The sequence below is a fragment of the Danio rerio genome, chromosome 7 (assembly GCF_049306965.1).
Source record: "Danio rerio strain Tuebingen ecotype United States chromosome 7, GRCz12tu, whole genome shotgun sequence".
NCBI classification, from domain to species: domain Eukaryota; kingdom Metazoa; phylum Chordata; class Actinopteri; order Cypriniformes; family Danionidae; genus Danio; species Danio rerio.
Genome location: NC_133182.1, coordinates 15688646 through 15710799, shown reverse-complemented (window position 1 = coordinate 15710799; position 22154 = coordinate 15688646). Strand labels below are relative to the sequence as shown.

Here is a 22154-nt window from a genome sequence, read left to right as displayed (position 1 = left end):
ATTTTATTATATATATATATATATATATATATATATATATATATATATATATATATATATATATATATATATATATATATATATATATATATATATATATATATATATAGTTGAAGTCAGAATTATTAGCTGCCCTTTGAATTTTTTTACTTTTTTTAATACTTCCCAAATTATGTTTAACAGAGGCAGGAAATTTTCACAGTATGTCTGATCATATTTTTTTCTTCAGGAGAAAGTTTTGTTTTATTTTGACTAGAATAAAAGTTTTGAGTTTTTAATTTTTTAACACCATTTTAAGGTCAAAATTATCAGCCCCTTTAATCAGCTAAACTCTGCTGTTATTTTGGGATTCCACCTGGATTTTGCCAACCCAAATTTAATCCCCACGCAGAGTTGTAAATGCAAAAATTTGTTATCATTTTAAAGAAAACCCTTTGAATTTTTATAAAACACTATTGAAAGTGTTTAAAATATCTGTATGTTGTCTGTGTTATAATAAACACCAAAAAAAAAAGAGGCGCTTTTTTTTATAAACTCAAATTTTAAAGTGTACCTTTTAGGTTCTGTGTGGTCTAGCTTGCTGTAATTAATTTTAGTGGTTCCTGCACTGTCTGTAATCATAGGGAAAAAGAAAAATGTCTCTACCATAATCTATGCAAAAGTTATTGTATTCCAACTGATGAGATGTGCTATACAGGCCACATGGACCGATCATTGTTTTCATATTTCACTATTCTTTTGTTTGATCAAACATAATTCACTGTGTTTGGACCATGTCAGACATATAAAAGGATTACTTATGCACATCACCTCAAAAACAGAAGAGAATGGCCTTGAAGCACACAGCATAAGGTAAGAGATGACAGCTGCCTGTGCTATCTGGGGCTGCTTATTGATCATGAATGTATTGTTTTCACTTCTGCGCTATGGAAATACCGCGATACATTCAGCAACTGTTTGATATTTGATTATAATTCAGTAATAAGAATGCTAGAACCGTATGAGCACCGGCAAGGGCTTTCATTTGAGCTATAACTAGTACATGTGTCATATAAAAAATATGAAAATTAACCAATGTTCAATACCCAGCTCGGGTATCCAAAATACTGTGAATTTAATCGTAAATAACTTTTGTACAGTAGAATAAAAACCAAAGTGATGCATATGTGCATAAAATATAAATTCTACACTTTCAAACGAAACCACTTAAGGGGGGTCTGGTGCAATGCTAGCCCTTTAAATCTTAAAGCGAAAGTCGATGACGTCACGGAGCGGACGGTTTAACTGCTTAAGCTGTATTTTTTCTCGATAGTCTACAGATAGTCTTAAAATTCACCTGATGTGAGCATAAAATAAAACACAAGACAGGACCAATTTTGCGAAAATGACACATTTCAATTCGCAATATCAATTTGTGCAATCTGAAGGATAACGGGAATGCACCTACTGCTGCTATACAGGCATCTTGAGATTGATTTTGTGATTGACAGAACAGCAGTCTGTATATGTAGTTTAATCACTAAGTTACCCAGCTGTCGGTGCGCATGCGTTTCACTGAAGGGTCCTCCTGGCTCTCTGTCTCTGGAGATGATCTGCTGCCTGCTCCTGATGGAGCGGTGTGTGTTTGAGTGTCCAGCCGCTGGTCCTCTCTGTCACTGCCCTCATACGAACTCCCAGAAGAGCTGAAGCTGTCGGCCGGAGATCGGCCCACGTCAGGTCTGGAGCCGAGTTGAGGTCTGCTGTGGTAAACCAAATGCTCTCTGGGTGGAGAGACGGGCTCTGATTTGATGCTGATGGAGTTGGTGGAGGAGTCAGAGGAATGAACTGGAGGTTGCGTTGTTCTGGAAGAAACACAGATGAGTCTTAGTATTGTTGTTCATTCATTAATTTTCTTTTCGGCTTAGTCCTTTTTTAATCAGAGGAATGAACTGCCAACTTATCCAGTATATGTTTTACGCAGCGTATGCCTTTCCAGCTGCAACCCATCACTAGGAAACACCCATAATAATAATAATAATAATAAACTTTATTTGTATAGCACTTTTCCAACATACATGCAACTCAAAGTGCCTCACAAACAACAACAAAAGCATTAAAATAGACCACAAAAACTTATCACATATACTGAAATAAAAGCATTCATGTACACAAAATGTAAGTATATATCCACATGATCACACACACACAATAGTCCTTACATATGCAGGCACACACCATAAATTACATACATAAACCTACAACAAAATAGATAAAATGCGTACACCTAACAAACTTGTTTAATCATACGCAATTTTAAAAAGATGTGTCTTAACACGCTTTTTAAAAACATGAATACTTGGGGATTCTTTCACTTCAAGGGGGATACAGTTCCAAATTTTTGGAGCATAATGGCTAAAAGCAGTGCAGCCAGATCGCATCAGGTTTACAGGATAAAAGTCCAGCACTAGAAGAGCATAGTAAACGGTTTGGATTATATTTTGTTAAACAGTCGGAAATGTAGGAAGGTGTCATATTGTGTAGTGCTTTAAAAACTAATAAAAGAATCTTAAAATCTATCCTTTGGTGCACAGGCAACCAGTGTAATTCTATTAATACTGGTGTAATGTGCTCTCGTTTCTTTAATTTTATTAAAACTCTGGCTGCTGCATTTTGTATCAATTGCAACTTCATTGTAGAACCCTTAGGTAGACCAGTATAGATAGCATTGCAATAATCAATACACTCGCATTCACACACATACACTACGGACAATTTAGCCTACCCCAATTCACTTGTACCGCATGTCTTTGGACTAGTGGGGGAAACCGGCGCACCCGGAGGAAACCCTCCTAAACATGGTGAGAACATGCAAGCTCCACACAGAAACGTCAACTGACCCAGTCGGGCTCGAACCAGCGACCTTCTTGCTGTGAGGCGATTGTGCCACCCACTGTGATGCCTAGTAATGTTGTTTAATCTATTATTCAAACATTTGGGGCACCAGACACATAATCATAATTGTAATGAGACAATAAACACTTGTAAACTGCTGAGTAGCACCATGTCCTAGGCATGGGATGATATCTGGTTTCAAAATTTATAGCAATTTGGAAAAATCAAGGTTCTAAAACTGCTAAAATTGTTGTTATACCATTCCTGTGGTACAGTATATGTAAGTTGATATGATTATTTTATTACTTTTTAGAGCAACAGCTTCTCCAGCAGAAAAGGACCTTTCATATCAAAAGCTACTGGTCAGCCCACAATTCAGGAAACATCTGAATAAAACTAAATCTCTTATACACCAACATCCAAGCACGCTATGGACTTGAACAATGTAGTGGCCTACTTTACCGCCTTTTCAAGTTGTAATAAAAATCTGTGTTTTTAAAACAAAGACAGCAGAAGTCAATTATTTATTTCAACTATTTAGCCTGACATGTTTACTGCTCCTTTCAACACTGAAGCAAACTAGGTTTATCTGGTGCCATAAATAACTTCTTAAATAAACCTCTCCAACACATTAGTTTAAAAGATTGTCAGCGAAGGCATCTTCTTTCTTTCTTTTTGGCTTAGTCCCTTTATTAATCTGGTCTCGCCATAGTGGAGCATACCGCCAACTTATCCAGCATATAATTTTACACAGCGGATGCGAAGGCATCTATTAAATTCATTATCATTATTTTTTTTTAAATTAAAGTATGACTATTTTGTATGTTTCAGAGTACATTGCGTGCTATGGAGTGTCCGAGCAGAGCTTATTAATATTCATGAGCCTTCCAAATATGGTCAAAATTGAGTTTTTCATTCTGAGGTCATTTCTGTGGTTAAAAATGAGCATCTAAAACCATTTTCTAGAGAATCTTAGCACTTGAAAGTCACATATCTACTACTTATTAGAGAACAATTTTACTTTTTGCATTATAGCACTACAGGTACAGCATCCATAAAGCCACATTCACGATCAGTTGCCACTAGATGGTGTTGGTTGGAAGGCCTTGACATGAGCACTGGAAGAGTCTGAACATAACAAGAGATCTTCTTCCTGATGTTGTACAAAGTGAATCTGCATGATTAGGCAGTTCCAGTAATGTGGTCTATAAAAGTTCTGAAATAAACACTCAAACACAAAAAGACAGTGTGAAAACTCCCTTTCTCTATAAAGTGTCATGAAAAACCCTATTTAAGGAGTGTATTTCACACTTTTAAAATGAAAAGTGTTCCGTAACGGGGTGTTGTCAGCTGTGATAGGCTGGGAGGGTCGAGTTTAGTAGTATGTCCAAATTCCATTCACACTACTCACATTCATAGTATGCAGAACGAGTAGTATATTCAAATTTAGTATTGGCATCAACTTGTGCAGTAAGCGATTTCGAATGCAGCACTAATACTAAACCAGTAGCCTGTAACACACACACTCATACATCTGCATCGGTCACTTTGTGTAACATTGGACTGCTGGTTACCTCATACTACCTCCCTGTAGATTAATAAGACACAGTCACTTTATTATATTTATAAGCTTTTGCACTATATACTGTTTTGCATCATACTGTACTTTTTGCACTATATACTGTTTTGCATCTGCACAACTCTAGTTTGCATTCCTTGCCATGTGCTCTTAAGTGTAATTGTATTGTTTACAATTTTTATTTTTACTTATATCTTTAGATTATATTATATCTGCAATTGTATTTATTGAAATTTCTTCATAAAATTTGTGTATTAGTAACGCAATTTTGATTCTCTGCATGTCCTGTACAGTGCTCAGCATAAATGCTAGTACACCCCTCACAAATCTATCTTTTAATAATAATATTTTACATCTTTTAATAATAATATATGTTATAGAAAAATATTAAATACAAATTTTAAAAAGAGGAAAAATCAAGAGAAGCTAAAAAAAAGAGGAAAATTGAATTGAAATTTTGTAGGTTGTAATTTTTTTTGTGAATATTTTGCTTGAATTTAATTAAAGTATAATCTTTCAATTTCTAAATATGTTTGGTGATTATAATATTATTTTAATAATATTCTCTGTTTTATTTAAATGCACTGAAAAACATTGCCTATATTCACTGATAAATGGGTAAAAATACTCATTTTCAAAATGGGCTGTACTCAATTATGCTGAGCACTGTATATGTGGTGAATTGACACTAAAGCTGACTTTGTCTATTCTAAGACTTTGTCTTTGTTCTATCCGAGACAAGTATCAGACCTCAGCTCTCACCAAAAACAACACATTACAAAGTCAAAAGAATAACTCATGACTAGCGACAGAATCTGCGGATATTATTACCTTTTTTTTGCACAGAATTAAAAAAAAATTATGCAGGATGATTTTGTAAGCATCATAACTAAAAACTTAAAATATAAAATGAAAAATAATACCTTTAATAACTTTTGTTTAGTGTTTACATTGCAAATCCAAGTAGATGCACTTAAGTGGTAAATAAAGCAAGTCTCTCATATAATATATCTACTAAAAGACAAAAAGTATTACTTGATAAACTGTATAGTAAATAAATCAAATGAACCTTTTACATTTGTTAATAATATTACTGAAATTAATTTAAAAACTGAATAAATATAAATGTACACACATTTACACAACAACATAAATAGACTCAATGATGGGCTAAAAATCCACGGATTTCTGCACGCGCAGATTCTGGTGGGCCTGCTCATGACTAGGGCCAAAGAGTAATCTAAGGACATTTTTGCTATTTCTGCGCAGACTTTTGTAATATATCTGTGAATTTATGTGGATTGATTTTGGGAGTACCGTAACTAAAAATTAGAATACAAAAATAATATGTGAATATAAATTTTTAACTTTTATTCAATGTTTACGAAGCAAATACAATTAGATCCCCATACTCTGTCAACAAAGTATGTCTTATAAATTGTCTAACAAAAGACAGACAGTTTACAAACTAGTCAACAATATTACTGAAACAAATAAAAAACGAAATAAATATAAATGTACACTCATTTACACGTAAATAAATGTCCCCCAGTGGAAGGTACGCTCATATATATATATATATATATATATATATATATATATATATATATATATATATATATATATATATATATATATATATATATTTATATATAAAATTTTTCTGTTTATTTTCCCCCCAATTCCTGTTTAACGGAGAGATTTCTTTAACACATTTCTGAACATAATAGTTTTAATAACTCATTTCTAATAACGGATTTAGTTTATCTTTGCCATAATGACTGATAATATTTGACTAGATATTTTTCAAGACACTTCTATACAGCTTAAAGTGACATTTAAAGGCTTAACTCGGTTAATTAGGTTTACTAGACAAGTTATAGTATAATGATGGTTTGTTCTGTAGACAATCAAAAAATATAGCTTAAAGGGGCAAATAATTTTGACCATAAAATAGTGTTTAAAAAATTAAAAACTGCTTTTATTCTAGCCAAAATAAAACAAATAAGACTTTCTCCAGAAGAAAAAATATTATCAGATATACTGTGAAAATTTCCTTGATCTGTTAAACATCATTAGGGAAATATTTAAAAAAAGGAAAATATATATACTGTATATGGTTTCATATTCTCTTAGCACTAATGAGTGACTGCAGGAAACCCATGGACAAACTAAAGCATACCTCTATGTCCTCACACCTCTATGTCATCCTCTCACCTCTGAGCACTGAATGCTGGATGGCCATGTTGACTCTGTTTCCAAGAAGAGCCTGATATGACTGAAGCGTCCGGTGAACTAAAGCCATGTATAGAGCCAGCCTCTTTGCTGCTCAAGGGGAAATCTGTAAGGGATGAATTGTAAAATAAACTGTACTGTTTTTATGTGTTGCATTTTACTGCATCTCTTTAAGTTTAAGAAAAGCACATTACAAATAAAATTATAATAATATAATTATTATTATTACAATTATCATCATCATCAAAATCATCATCATTACCATTATTATTATTAATATTATTATTATGAGAGCCCATGGGGATGTTGAATGTTAAATATATAGTATTTATTATTTATTATAATTAATTTATATAATTTTTAACTTTTGTTATTTTTAATTTTATACTATTATTATTTTCTCTACTACTATGTAATCTGTTTTAATATGTTCTTTTTAATTCAAACAATACAAATTCTTTAGCAATACATTTGCAATATTTGTCATATCAATAAAACAAGTTTGAATTAAATTAAATTGAGAGAGATGTTGATCATTAAATATACAGTTTAAATGATTTATTATTATAGTATAATTAAAGACAATTTTTAATAATATTTTTATGACTTGTTTTCATTTGTACTACTGTGTACAGTGATTTGTTTTCATATGTTCTTTTAATGTAAACAATACAAATGCTTTGACATTACATTTGTCATACCAATAATGCAAGTTTGGAATGAATTGAAATAAACTGAATTTTATAAAGAGAGAGAAAGGAGTTTATGATGAACAGTAGGAGAGTCACACACCTGTAGTGAACGATGTTGTCATGGATGAGTACACGAGGTCCTGTGGATGCAGACTGGGTGTTGCCACAGATACCACAGGTGTGCTCAGTGATTGGCTGGACTGAGAGCTGTCTGTTCTCTAAGGATTACAGAAACAGAAGAGTGTGAAAACAACAAGCTTGATTGGTGTGGAGATACACTAGCAGTCAATAGCAATAAAAGGTTTTGAACAGTGAGATCTTGGACATTTTTCTGCTCAGCAAGTCTCCATTTATTGTATCCAAAGTAGACCCATCAGAAATCATTCTAATAATATGCTAATAATTTATATATATATATATATATATATATATATATATATATATATATATATATATATATATATATATATATATATATATATATATTATTATTATTATTATTATTATTATTATTATTATTATTATTAGGGGTGGCTTATTTTTTATGTTATTCTATATAAAATATATTCTATATATTCTATACTATTTTCTGGGGGCGCCACTGCCATTTGTGTTTTGTCTTTTCTTGTTAAATGGCCAAATTCTTTCAATTGCAAGTACAAAAGCGTCTGCTAAATGTCTACCGTAAATGTCGATGCAAGTTTAGGCTTTGGCTGTAATGTGTCAATGAACCACTAGATGGCAGCATGTACCTTTAACATTAGGCAGCAAAGCTAATATTCTCGCATCTTTTAAGACCAAATTAACGAGTCACTTTTGCAAAGCATTTCCGAATGAAGCATAATAAAACACCTCTTACCAAATGCTCATCTCCTTCCTCTGGCGGCTTGCAGAAGAAAGATATCAGACAGGTCAATATTCACTCATTGTCTAATGATTTCAGGATGTTTTTGTGAGGCTGATGGCGGACAAAACAAACTCTCTCACCAGTGAACAAGAGCTGCTTTTGCAGACAGGAGGAATGAGGACTCGCAGGTCAGGTTTGCGGCTCGCTGTGGACGATTTAGCAGAGACCACTTGTCCAATACTGTTTTCTTCAGAATTGCCGGAAAAGCCATTGACTAAAGGAGACAGTTAAACAGAGATTATTACAAGTTTGACTGAGCTGTAGCAGTTTTCTTTGTATAAAAATACAGCCACGAAACGAAAAAGCATTACAACTTTATACATAAATTGCAACCCAATTTTCCCATATATTTGAAGATTTAGTCTAATAAATACACAAGCCTAATAATTATTTCCTAAGTGCTTTCAAAGGATTTTCCTGTGCTTTCTATGATTTATTTTCTTCTGTAGAAAGTCTTTTATACTTTTAGATACAATTTAAAATCGAAATAATACAATAAAATTATAATAAAACTTGTAAGGTCAATATTATTAGCCCCCTAAAGATTGTTTTCCTATTGTTTTCCTATTTGCCTAATTATCCTAGTACGTAGTTAAGCCTTTAAATGTCACTTTAAGCTGTGTAGAAGTGTCGTGTCATATTATCTTATCATGGCAAAAATAAAAGAAATCAGTTATTAGAAATTAGTTATTAACACTATTATGTTTAGAAATGTGTCTCTTTCTTAAATTGCTTTTTATTGCTTGCGAAATATTTAAAAAAAAACTTATTATAATTTCACATTGTACAGTATATTAAAATACAAAAAATACTTTTTTTAAAGTGTAATAATTAAGTTAAGTTAAATAAAACTAATTTATTATTGTGTTGACTGAATTTCTAAATATGCTGGCTCTTTTTTAAATACGCTAAGATAAAACATCAAGATGGGACCAGTTTGAGACGGCAGAAAAATAAAATAAATATGTAAAATACTTTAAATATATTTTATAAATATATAGTTTAATATTTTATGTTGTTTTAAAACAAGTAGCATTAAACAAATCTATAAATACACATTTTAAAATTGGCTAAATAAAATAAAAATGGAAATAAAAATGACAAAAAAAAAAAGAAATCAAAAAATGAAAATGAAAAATCTAAAAAATAATAACCAACTACAGTAAATATACTACTAATAACTAATAGTATGTCAGTTAGACTACAATAACACTAGAAGGGACATCAAGAAAACTACACTACCTGACAAAAGTCTTGTTGCCTATCCAAGTTACAGGAACAACAAATAATAACTTGAACTCTAGTTGATCATTTGTTATCGGAAGTGACTCATATGAAAGGCAAAGGCCTCTAGATTACGCTTATTTTGCCAAAAAAAATATGATCATGCCTTGAATTTTTCATTATTTAATTAGGACAGTAAGGTCTGACTTTGCTTAGACAAAAGTCTTGTAACTTAACAGACTTAACAAATAATGTACAGAATATAAAGTCATGGTGCATGATCCATGGTGAATTAATATTGTGTATGACTCCCATGAGCTTGGAGGACAGCATCCATACATCTCTGCAATGACTCAAATAACTTTTTAATAAAGTCATCTGGAATGGCAAAGAAAGCGTTCTTGCAGGACTCCCAAACTTCATCAAAATTCTTTGACGTCATCTTCAATGCCTCCTCCTTCATTTTACCCCAGACATGCTCAATAATGTTCATGCCTGGTGACTGGGCTGGCCAATCCTGGAGCACCTTGAACTTCTTTGCTTTCAAGAGCTTTGATGTGGAGGCTGAAGTATGAGAAAGAGCGCTATCCTGCTGAAGAATTTGCCCTCTCCTGTGGTTTGTAATGTAATGGGCGGCAGAAATGTCTTGATACCTCAGGCTGTTGATGTTGCCATCCACTCTGCAGATCTCTCACACACCCCCATACTGAATGTAAATCCAAACCATGATTTTTACTTGACCAAACTTGACTGATTTCTGTCAGATTCTTGGGTTTATGTGGGTTCCAACAGGTGTTCTGCAGTATTTGTGATGATTGGGACAGATGATTCATCTAAAAAAAAATCTTCTGCCACTTTTCTAAATGATCAACTAGAAGTTATTTGTTGCTCTTACAACTGGAATCAATGACAAGACTATTGTCAGGTAGTGTATATTATACAGTGTTTTTATTTATTATAGTTTTTTAATTATTAACAGACACATCTAAATAATTTTTACAGCAATTAACAGCAAATATGCAGCTTCACTTGTCGTTAACCTCCAGTAATTCAGTAACACAAACAAGTGCCCTTACAAGCTTCTAGTGGATAAGGAGATCAGTTTATCCTAAACACATGAGGTCATGACCTCCCTTCCTGCCCACACCAATCAACATCAAGATTAACACACACCAACACACACACACACACACACACACACACACACACACACACACACACACACACACACACACACACACACACACACACACACACACACACAATAATTTTTACTTTACAGACTTTACAGTTTATTTTACCCCTAGCCCAACCCTACCCCTAAACCCAACACTAACAGGACACAATCAACCTTGTTACATTTCCAAAATACTACATTCTGTGTGATTTATGAGGCACTTTCCTTATAAAAACCAAAATGATGTCCTCAGAATGTCAAAATATACTGGCATTGCTATTCGTGGTCCACACATGAGAAATACAAGGTACACACACAAACTTGAATGCAAGCACACACACACACACACACACACACACACACACACACACACACACACACACAGTCATATAAACATAGCATCTCTGACTTCATCTCTCTGTTACCTTCAAAGCCATTTATGAGCAGCCCTCATGTATTAAAATCTGAAGTTTTCATGTGTACAGTAAATCTGTCTAATATACAGACGCATCCAGCTCTCAAGAAACATTCGCCTGATTTGCTTGTGGTGTGTAATCTTATCTCTCAAGCAACTAGAATTATGCAGCAAGCATTAAAGTAAATCACGTTTTTTACCGTGTGTTCCTTAAACAAACTGGCACCTCAGTGGAACTCTATCATAACAGTCAGACACACTGTGTACTGTAATGTACCACATAAAGAGAGTACATACCCACATGACTGGAGTGAACTCCGTTTGAAAGTGTGACCTCTGAGGAAGCTGGCATACCGTCTGAACAGATGAACATTTATATTAGCAAGAGTTTAATTTGACTGTTTATGGTTATTTAAAGCTTTGGCAAAGAAAAAACCTTTAAAGAGTTGAGCTCAGTAGCATTTTATTTGAGGAACTACTCATCATAAGTGATAGATTTCCGGGTATTTCTGCAGCGAAAGTTGTCATAGTTGTAGCTCAGTGAACGGGAGAGAATCACAAATACATTTTTTGTATTACTATTTGCTTAAACAATAAAAGAAAATCGTGTTTTTACGGCTTTCAAAAAAGGACAAACAATTGTGTAAGACTGATAACAGCTGACAGAAGAGAGAGCATCAAATATACTGTCCCATAGTTGCAGCATTAGAAACACCTCTCATAAGGGGTAATTTTATCTTACAGAATCTTTCTGTAAATCTAAAATAAAAAATTTTCAATATTATCAGAACTGCTACAAGACTAATAGGATCTGAAAGTTTTATCAGTATACAAACACTCTACGAGCAATGCACTCTGTATGAAGCTAAAAGAATTTTAAGTAACCCATCGCATGTACTCTTCCCATCTTACGAACTTTTACCTTCTGGAAGAAGATACAGAACTTTCCGTTGGAAACGGAACAGATTTAAGAACTCTTTTATTCCAGTGTCAATCAGACTATTGAACACTGAACAATAGTGTGTGTAATTCTTTTGCATGTTGATTTATTCTTTTAAATTGTTAGTGTGTCAGAACCTGCTGAAGTGCTGGGTGAGTCTACAGAAAATTTCCCCGTGAGGGACAATAAAGTATACAAACAAACAAACAAATTGGTTTTATTGCAGGTATACCTCGATCCTCTGACCTCAAAAGGTGCTCTAGGGACAGACGCTACAGGCCATGGTATTTAGCCTCCTTGTTAGAGCAACCGACCCCCATGCAATGAATTGTCAGTTTGATCCCAGCTCAGAACAGGTTGGGTAAAATAGGACCAGTAAGTTACACATGGGGGCTCGTCCGGGATGGGAGAGAGGTTTAGGGGGGTGAGTGTAACGGAGGCTAGCTAGTAAAGTGCTATGCAGGTAAACCTTACACCTTTGACCTCTGAAGCTGCTCTAGTGAAGGGCGCTAAAGGCCATGGTCTATAGCCTCCTTGTTAGAGCAAAAGACTCCTATGCAAAGAACCGGGGATTTGATCCCAGCTCAGATGAGGTTGTGTGTAATAGGACCGGTAGGTTACACATATATTTAAGTAAATAAATAAAAACATGTCAAAATGACATAAAATTGGTTTATTTAATGTTGTTTTGACATCAATGTAGTTTACATGCATTGTAGGGTCACAAAATCTTTACTTATTGTGTCGTTATTTAGGTAGTCATCAATGTGTTAATATCAAATGTACGTCAAGGTTTTGGCATTAAATTAATTTGCATTTTTGACATCAATGTCAAAGTTTCCCACTAGGAAGGAGGAACTATATGACCAGGATGTTACAATAACAAAAAAAGTCATACCTCAGATCTCAGTAAATTTTGGGGTCCCCCAATATAAATTCATTGTGTTCTTTGCTATTTGCAGCATTTTTCTGTATTTTCATGTGTTGTGAGAATTTGCATGTGCACGTGTTGTCAAACTGATGGAGATGTTTTCGAAAAGTGTTTTAAATTTCGCTTGTGTTTTCTTCACTTGCAGTGTGTTTAAGCTAGCGCTACGTATTACATTGTGAATCGTATTGGTATCGCGGTAATAGTACAATATATGCATCGCAGACCTATGTGATAATGACATTTATTTTATGCATTGGGCGTTTATCTAAATTTGACCAATCAGGTGGGGTCTTACTAACTTTATCCATACCTCCTCAGTAGTTGCTGTTCTACTGATGGCTGGACCGACTCAAAGGTGAGCCCAGAGCTGAAAAATAAACACTAATGGCAGGAGTCGAGATGAGAGAGGAAAATGCTAACAGCCAATCAGAGTCAGAATATTTGCAGAGGTTTTCACTCACTGAGTATTTTAAAGACTAAATGTTTGCACCTTGACATGTTTTTTTTATTATAAGAATTAATTAGATCTGAAAATGATCTTTGACCTGTTTATTTTAATAGCATTAAATAAATAAATGGTCCAGTATCATGCAGCCCTAGTTTGATCCCTGTCTGCCACTGTATATTAGTTATAATAACTGATTACCATATTCATCAACTGCATGGTACTTCAAGTAACCTCAAATCATATCATGGTTTATCCATTGCACATCACAACACTGGTATGACATCATGGTGTTGATAGTATTGCATTTACTAATATCTGAATATAATGTACTGTACTACATACTGACCGATGCCAGCAGTGCTATTGGTGGTCTGAAGGGTGTTGGAGGGCAGAGACAGGATGTTTGTCCCGCTGAGGGTCACCGGGGTGTCCAATGAGTCGTTTGTACTGTAGGACAGGGTGGTGGGGTTGGTGACGGGCAAAGTCAATGGCATTGAGAAACTCTGGTGACTCAAAGTGGCTGGCTAATGTAAAGACAAATAGAGAGAAAGATGAAGATTTAACAACATTTAAAATGTCAATATTCAGTATTTTAGTCTAAATTCTAAACAGTGATTATAAGAGAATTGCTATGTGGTGGCTAAGGTATTGGGTGTTTTTTATTTAAAGAAACACTCCACTTTTTCCAAAACAGGCTCATTGTACAACTCCCCTAGAGTTAAACAGTTTCACATTTTTTTTTAAAATCCATTCAGCCAATCTCTGTGTCTGGCGGAGCACTTTTAGCTTAGCTTAGCATAGATCATTGAATCGGATTAGACCATTAGCATCACCCACAAAAAAGTAGAGTTTCAATCAGTTTCCTATTGTAGGTCTTCACTCAAATGATGTTTGCTCTTTGTACAAACTACTTATTTAAAATGAACGGAAACAGCACAATTCTTGAGTTGTTTTTGGAACATCTTAATTGATTTATGTTTAATCCACTTAAATAAACATAAATGTAAGGTGCTCTGCAACTCTCACATGGTCACCCACTGAAGTTAAGTCTTTTTTTTTTGTGTAAAACTTCACTGTTCAAAAATGTGGAGTATTTACTTAAAGCAGGGGTGTCCAAACTCGGTCCTGGAGAGTTTAGCTCCAACTCTAATCAAACACACCTGAACCAGCCAATCAAGCTCTTACTAGATACTAGAAACTTCCTGGCAGGTGTGTTGAAGCAAGTTGGAGCTAAACTATGCAGGACACCGGTCCTCCAGGGCCGAGTTTGGACACAACCGACTAAAAGCAATGCTTTACTGTATGTAGTTTCTAAAGGTAGAGTTCACCTAAAAAAATGATGGAAAAAATGTTGGAAACTTTTAGCCACTGTGCAGAGTTACTGAAGTTTGTCCTGCACGCTTGCGTTTTGTTTTTAGTTACTTCTTTGGTTCGGTGCGTTAATCTGATCGTTACTATTATTCAAAAGAAGGTAATGATTCGCACTCAATTGCTTCGTACTGTTTTTATTTTTACTTTTTCTTACATTTTACGGGTGATAACAGACAGACGTTTTTGTGCCGAAACGTCTGTTTGTCTGTTATCACCCATAAAATGTAAGAAAAAGTAAAAATAATAACAGTACGAAGCAATTGAGTGCTAATCATTACCTTCTTTTGAAACTTTTAGCCACTAACATACATAGTTTTCCAACAGTCATTCATTCATTCATTTTCCTTGGGCTTAGTCCCTTATTTTATCAGGGGTCACCACAGTGGAATAACCCGATATTGGAAAACACCCATACACTCTCACATTCACACACACACACACACACACACACACACACACACACACACACACACACACACACACACACACCATGGCCATACACCTAAAGCGCATGCCTTTGGACTGTGGGGGAAACCAGACCACCCAAAGGAAATCCAAGCAAACACGGGGAGAACATGCAAACTCCACACAAAAATGCCAGCTGCCCCAGCAAGGACTCAAACCAGCGACCTTCTTGCTGTGAGGTGACAGCTCTAACCGTGTCGCTTCAGTTTTCCAATATTTTTCAGAAATTTTCTTTTGTGTTCAAAATAAGATAGAAACTCAAACACGTTTGGAAGAAAAGGAAGTTAAATAAAATATGGCAATTGTCCCTTTTAGGTGAACTATCCCTTTAAGGTTTAAGGTGATTAGTTAGTTAGTTGTGTGCATAACAGTGATGATGAGATGAAAACCAGTCACAAAATGTTGCTTACAATTTTGTGATTTCTCATCATATTGTCAAACTCTTCATTAATCTTCTGATATTTCTCCTCTGCGTGAGGGGTGAGGACATATGAGGCGTCTGGATCTGGACTGTCACAACCTCTGTGTTCCTTTTTATTTAGCACCTGAAGGGAACAAGAAAAAATAGACATTATGACACCATTGAATATCTAACATTCACTATGATTCTATTAGCTCTCCTCTATATTTTTCCACAAATTCTATTTACCATAAATATTTTTTCAACACATTTCTAAACATAATAGTTTTAATAACTCATTTCTAATCACTGATTAATTTGATCTTTTCCACGATGACAGTAAGTAATATTTGTCTAGATATTTTTAAAGATAGTAGTATCTAGCTTAAAGTGACATTTAAAGGCAATTTATCTAGGTTAATTAGGTTAACTATGCAAAAAATTATTGCTTATTAATATTGACCTTAAAATAATAATAATAAAAAAATAAAACTACTTTTATTCTAGCCAAAACAAAACAAATAAAAGTTTGCAATTCCAATTTTCCAGAATAAAAAAAAATATATTATAGGAAATACTGTGAAAAATTCCTTGCTCTGTTAAACATCACTTGGGAAATATTTGAAGAAAAAAAAAATCCCAGGAGGGCTAATAAATTTGACTTCAACTGTATATAAGAGAAATCTGCTGGCAATACACATACACACACACACACACATACACACACACACACACACACACACAAGCGTGCTTTGGCCCGGTTCGAGGCAACTGTACCTAGTGTGAGTACGGCCTATAAGGCTCGAACCGAATCTTTAATTCGTCATATTTAGAGATATTTACTAATATATTTGAAGATATCTGTAATTAGTTTACTAACAGTCCAATTACAGTTGTAGATATCTTGAATTGGATTTTTGACTCATTTACAGATATCTGCAAATATTTTTCAATGGAAGTCAATGGAGGAATATGACTAGTCAGTCATAATATATTTGCAGATATTTCCAATCTGACTAGTCGAATTATAATTATGACAAGTCAAAATATAATTAGAGATATCTCTAAATATATTTATGGATAGTCAGAACAAGGTTTAAATGCTTAAACGGCTTGCCATACGCTCTCACCCAGTAGCACAGTGGAGATTTCTCTAGTTATATCCTTTCAGTCGTTTGATATGCAGTGACATGCAGTCAAATATTTCGCCAAACAGTCCTTAGGGATGCGGTGACACGCAGTCAGATATTTAACCGGACAGATCCGCCACTTTTGGCGCTCATAAACAATCATAAAGCTCTCGTGCTGCAGGAATGAGGAGGTCTGCTGAAGGCGCGCAGCTGACGTGCAGTGAGGGGTTTGCGTCTTTAATAAACTACGGCAGTTTGCGATCACTGAACAGTAAGAATGATTAATAAATCCATGTGAAACAGCCCCTTAAAAGTCACGTCTCGCTTTCAGTTTAGGGCTTTGGCGCGTTTTGCACTCACACACAAGCGTACCGCGCCAAAGCCCAAGTGATCCGCGCTCAGGCACACCTCTTCCAACTGGGCCAGGGCCGGCTAAGTGAACCGTGCTTGAGCCTAATTCAGCGCACTCACACTTCTCAAACGATCCGGGAAATGGGCCTGGGCACGGTACAGATGGCATAGTGTGAGTAGGCCTATAGTCTCATCCAAAAGACGGCACTCACTGAGCAGTATAGAGTCCTCATCAATATACTGGGGTGTTAGGACCCACACAGACCGCAGGTTGAGCACCCCCTGCTGGCCTCACTAACACCACTTCCGGCAGCCTCCTAGATTATCCGTGTGGTCTCCTATACAGGTACTGACCGGACACAGCCCTGCATAGCTTCAGTGGGTGACCATGTGAGAGTTGCAGAGAGCCAGCTTACAGATTATTAAACTATTAAATTCAAAGGAGGGTTGAACGTTAATCATAGTTATGAACTAGTGTTTTCAAAATAATATCGTTTAATGTGCATGTGATGGATCATCATAAAGGCATTCATACATCAAAATATAAGTTAATTTTGAGCTGAGAAAATTTTAACAGAAGCACAGGTCCATTACTACTGTACAGTAGAATGTAAAATAATAATATTAGTGATAATAATTTATTATATAAGTTATTAAAGCAAGCTTTTTGATAAGTTATCTAGAAAAAAAATGATAAAAAAATGAAGCCGATTATATTGGACCCTAATGAAATAGTCCACAGATAATAGTGTCTTAATTATAAAATTAATTAGCAATCTACTGAAATAATAACACAAGCATGTTGCAAGCCCAATAATAAAAAATACATACGGTAGTACTCATCTACATAACACCAAGCATTATAAATGTTTAAAAAAGCCGAATGTTGTTATTGTGATGTGTCCTCATCATATTCCATGTTTAATTCAGCAGCTGCTACTGTAAACCCTGTTATTTCACGTCACGCTGGAAATGGAAGGTCAAGCTGAGAGCATTGCATTATGGGATGCAGTATTACATTCTTATGCTAGCAAATGTCATCAAAGTATTTCTATCCATATAGAAAATTTACATATATATTACAGGACACTAGAGTGTTAAAGCAACAGTGAAATACAGTACACAGACGAGCATTTCGCAGCAGTTTAAGAGCCCTTATGAGTGTGGATGGAGATCAGAAGTTTACCTCATCCCTACGCATTTGTAATACTTCAAGCTCTGTGTTTTAATATTATATAACTGGGCCTTATATTACTTTATATGAAACAGATAGGGGTTGTTGAGCTCAAGTGAAGCTCTAACTGTCTATAAGTCTAAGTTTAATTAAATACTAGATGTTATTAAGGAAATCACAAAGCAATTACGCAAACACAGAGGGGTGACCAAACTTTTGCACAAGACTGTATATTTACAGACAAAAAGTCCTACAGAGAAGAGCTAAAAAAAATACAAATAAAAGAAAGAATGGTGATAGTGGAAGACAAGAGAGAACTAGACCTGAGACATTTATGTCAAGGTTAGTATATAGTCCACTTGAGTATTAGTAGACTGCCTGCTTAATATGTTAATACTGATCCTTCAACAGACATTTAACTGACTATAAGAAACTTTGCAAGTACATGTCAACTTACACTAACCCCAACCTAACAGTCTACTTATAATCTAATAAGAAATAGTTAGCATGTAGGTGCAATGTAACTTAAATTCAACAAACGGCACCTCTTCCAATTCGGGTATGTGGAGAGATTTTTGCTGGAAGAATCTTACCAGATACTTTATAACCCCCAAATTAACATGCATGCAAACACAGGAGAAGGACAGGGGACAGTGCTGGAGGAAATGTGGAGAAGACTTGGCAAACCACTTTTACATATTTTGGAGTTGCCCAGCCATTCAGTCATATTGGAAGGACGTAAAGCAAGTAATACATAATATTTTTAGTGATGATGTGGATCTTTCTTTTACAACAATTTATCTGGGAAATATTGCAGCCAACTTAACGGTAAAAGACAAGTACTTACTCCTAGCAACCAGTAAGAAAACTGTGACTCGAAAGTGGCTACAACTGGAACCCCCTACAAAATCTGAATGGTTGGATATCATATCTAATGTTCAAAATATGGAGAGGATGACTTTTTCTTTAAAACTACAAATGGACAAATACCTGCAATATTGGGAGAAATGGATTGTACTTCTGCCTTTACAGAGTGTAATCTGATTTATATATGTATTTGTTCATGTGACCTGTAAGGAAATATGTGACCTGTCAACCGTTCATTTAAGTTCTGGTGTTTTATTGTATTATTTACTTAATTTTATTTTCTTAAAATCTACTATTTGTACTTTTTTCCCTTAAAAAAAGAGAACTAAAAATAAAGTATAAAAAAAAAAATTCAACAAACGGACCATTAAAATAAAGCATGACCAACTATCTCTGTAAACCCAATCAATTAATAGTTTGCTGACTTTAATAAATATACTGACCACATGTATTTGTATGTGTTCATATTTCTCACTTTATTTAGATATTCAGGGCAAATGCTTGATGAAAAAATGTAGAAATATAAAATAAATATTATTTAAATACAAAGCACCTTTTCAAAAAATGTATACAGATTCAATATAAAAATAAAACATAATGCATGCTAAATGTATATATTTAATTGTACTTTGAATCTAATTTTCTCTCAATGCATCTATTTCTGTCTGCATTCCTGTAATGGTGTGTAATATTGCACTCAAATAAACTATGAAAGGGTATTACCACAAACAATGTATTTTGTGACACCACAATGTAAATGATAGACTTTTTATTTCGTCCATCCATTATACAGTACATCGTCATATTGCACAGCCCTATCACATGCCAATATACCCTACTGTGAAACAACCACAGTACTACGCATCATTACGCTATGCTTATATGAAACCAGCATAACTCTGATTCAGAAATATCTGGTACACGTAAGCGATTAGTGATTTATGGAGGCTAATGAGAGCAGCGTTCGCCAACAGTGCCAAGTCTGTGACTGATAGTATCTCAGGTTTCCTCCGTATGAATGTTGGATAAGTCTGGATCCTTATTTTTAGCTACAACCAATTAGCACCACACCACAGAAAATCTGTTCACATGACTTCAGCTGCAGCATTTAGCTACAGATAAAAACGAGACGTTGCAAATTTAAACATTCACCATTCAGATGAAACCTGATATCTCTGGGACAAATGGTCTCGTGGTCTGCAGTAGCATCTGGAGTTGCACAAACAACAATCAATAAATACATTTGTGACTACCAATCAAAATTGTTTTGAATCAAACGAATGCTGGTAGCCATATGGAAATCTTATATATGACCATAATTCAACATGTATATGAAATACAGTACTGTGAAAAAGTTTTAGGCCAACATTAAATCTGTTGTCTTACTGGTGGTATATAATGGATATTGGATGTAAAATTAGAAAACCAGTCAGACGTGTAATTATTTTTGTCTACTTTCTTTATTGATACTGTATATATACGGAGTGAATAAATGATCTTTCAGCTGATGTATAGGTTATTAGGATAGGAGTTAGGTTTGAATTATTTTGGTTTAATTGTTTAAGACATGTGAACGAATGTTGGAGAGAGGTTGTTTGTCTGCATTTCTAGCAGTATTGTTAGCAATATTGTCTGAATTGATGGAATTGAATGTTGAAAAGTACAGACAGGTTTTAATCTATTATGCAATTCCTTCTGGAAAGGACTTCAGTGGTAAAAGTTTTCATTTTCAGCATGATAATGATCTGCTAATTGCAGTAAAAATTCTATTTTGGAGAAAAAAAAAGCTGAAGAAACATAAACTGTCATGAAATGGCTTCCACAGGGTCCAGACCTGAATATTATAGAGGCTTTATGAGATCATCAGGAAAGAAAAAGGAAAGATATGACACTAAACCAAAAGAAGAACTCTGGAAAGTGCTAAAAGAAGCCTAATATTACACAACACATTATTAAATTAAAGCAGTTCAAGCTGTGCTTGGTGCCAAGAGAAGCCATATTAAACAGTCTTTTGCTTGAAGAGGAAATGTTGTGCTGTTGTTGTTTTTTTAGCACATATTCACTATATTTTCTGGTTGTTTTTAATAAAGAGACTGATTTATTATATCACAGTACTGTATATTTGAACATGTTCATGTTTGTAATTTCAATAGTTATTTTGAAATTTATTTTGCATATGACATATACACTTACTGGCCATTTTATTAGGTACACCTTATAAGTATCAGGTTTTTGCCTTTAGAACTGCCTTCATGGCATAGATTCAACAAGGTGCTGGAAATATTCCTCAGAGAGTTTCACCATATCCCAAAAGTACTCTATTGGATTGAGCTCTGGTGACTTCGGAGGCCATTTGAGAACAGTGAACTTATTGTCATGTTCAGGAAACCAGTCTGAGATGATTCACACTTTATGGCACATTATCTTGCTGTAAGCAGCCATCAGAAGATGGGTACTCTGGTCATAAGGGGATGGACATGGTCAGCAACAATACTCAGGCTGACACAATGCTCAGGTAGGTCAACTTGATGCTTAATTGGTACTAATGGGTTCAAAGTGTGTTGAGAAAATATCCCCCACACAATTACACCACCACCAGCAGCCTAAACCATTAATAGAAGGCAGGATAAATCCATGTTTTTATAGTGTGGATGCCAAATTTTGACCCTACAATCCGAATGTTGCAGCAGAAATCGAGACTCATCAGACCAGGCAACGTTTTTTCAATCTTCTATTGTCCAATTTTAGTAAACCTGTGCCAATTGTATACTCAATTTCCTGTTCTTAGCTGACAGGAGTGGCAGCCGGTGTGGTCTTCTGCTGCTGTATCCCATCCACCTCAAGGTTAGATGTGTTGTGCGTTCAGAGATGTTCTTCTGCATACCTCGGTTGTAACAAGTGGTTATTTGAGTTACTGTTGCCCTTATATTAGCTTGAACCAGTCTGGCCATTCTCCTCTGACCTCTGGCACTTATCC

The 22154-nt window shown here is 34.7% G+C and overlaps 1 protein-coding gene across 5 annotated transcripts in view; it reads right to left on the bottom strand.

Annotated features, from left to right (window-relative positions):
- Positions 1 to 1038: 1038 nt before the first annotated feature.
- The window catches only part of mef2ab (myocyte enhancer factor 2ab), a 77301-nt gene continuing 56185 nt past the window's right edge, over positions 1039 to 22154 (bottom strand). For 3 of the 5 annotated variants that reach the window (XM_073908119.1, XM_073908121.1, XM_073908120.1), the window contains exons 4-11: positions 15666 to 15800; positions 13766 to 13943; positions 11398 to 11457; positions 8365 to 8498; positions 8237 to 8263; positions 7478 to 7595; positions 6668 to 6791; positions 1039 to 1841 (exon numbers count right to left, since the gene is read on the bottom strand). In XM_073908119.1, coding sequence (XP_073764220.1) covers positions 1520 to 1841; positions 6668 to 6791; positions 7478 to 7595; positions 8237 to 8263; positions 8365 to 8498; positions 11398 to 11457; positions 13766 to 13943; positions 15666 to 15800 — 1098 coding nt within the window. In that variant the 3' untranslated portion in view covers positions 1039 to 1519. The remainder of the gene's footprint in view (positions 1842 to 6667; positions 6792 to 7477; positions 7596 to 8236; positions 8264 to 8364; positions 8499 to 11397; positions 11458 to 13765; positions 13944 to 15665; positions 15801 to 22154) is intronic. The other 2 variants (XM_073908122.1, XM_073908123.1) reach the window with 1 other exon arrangement.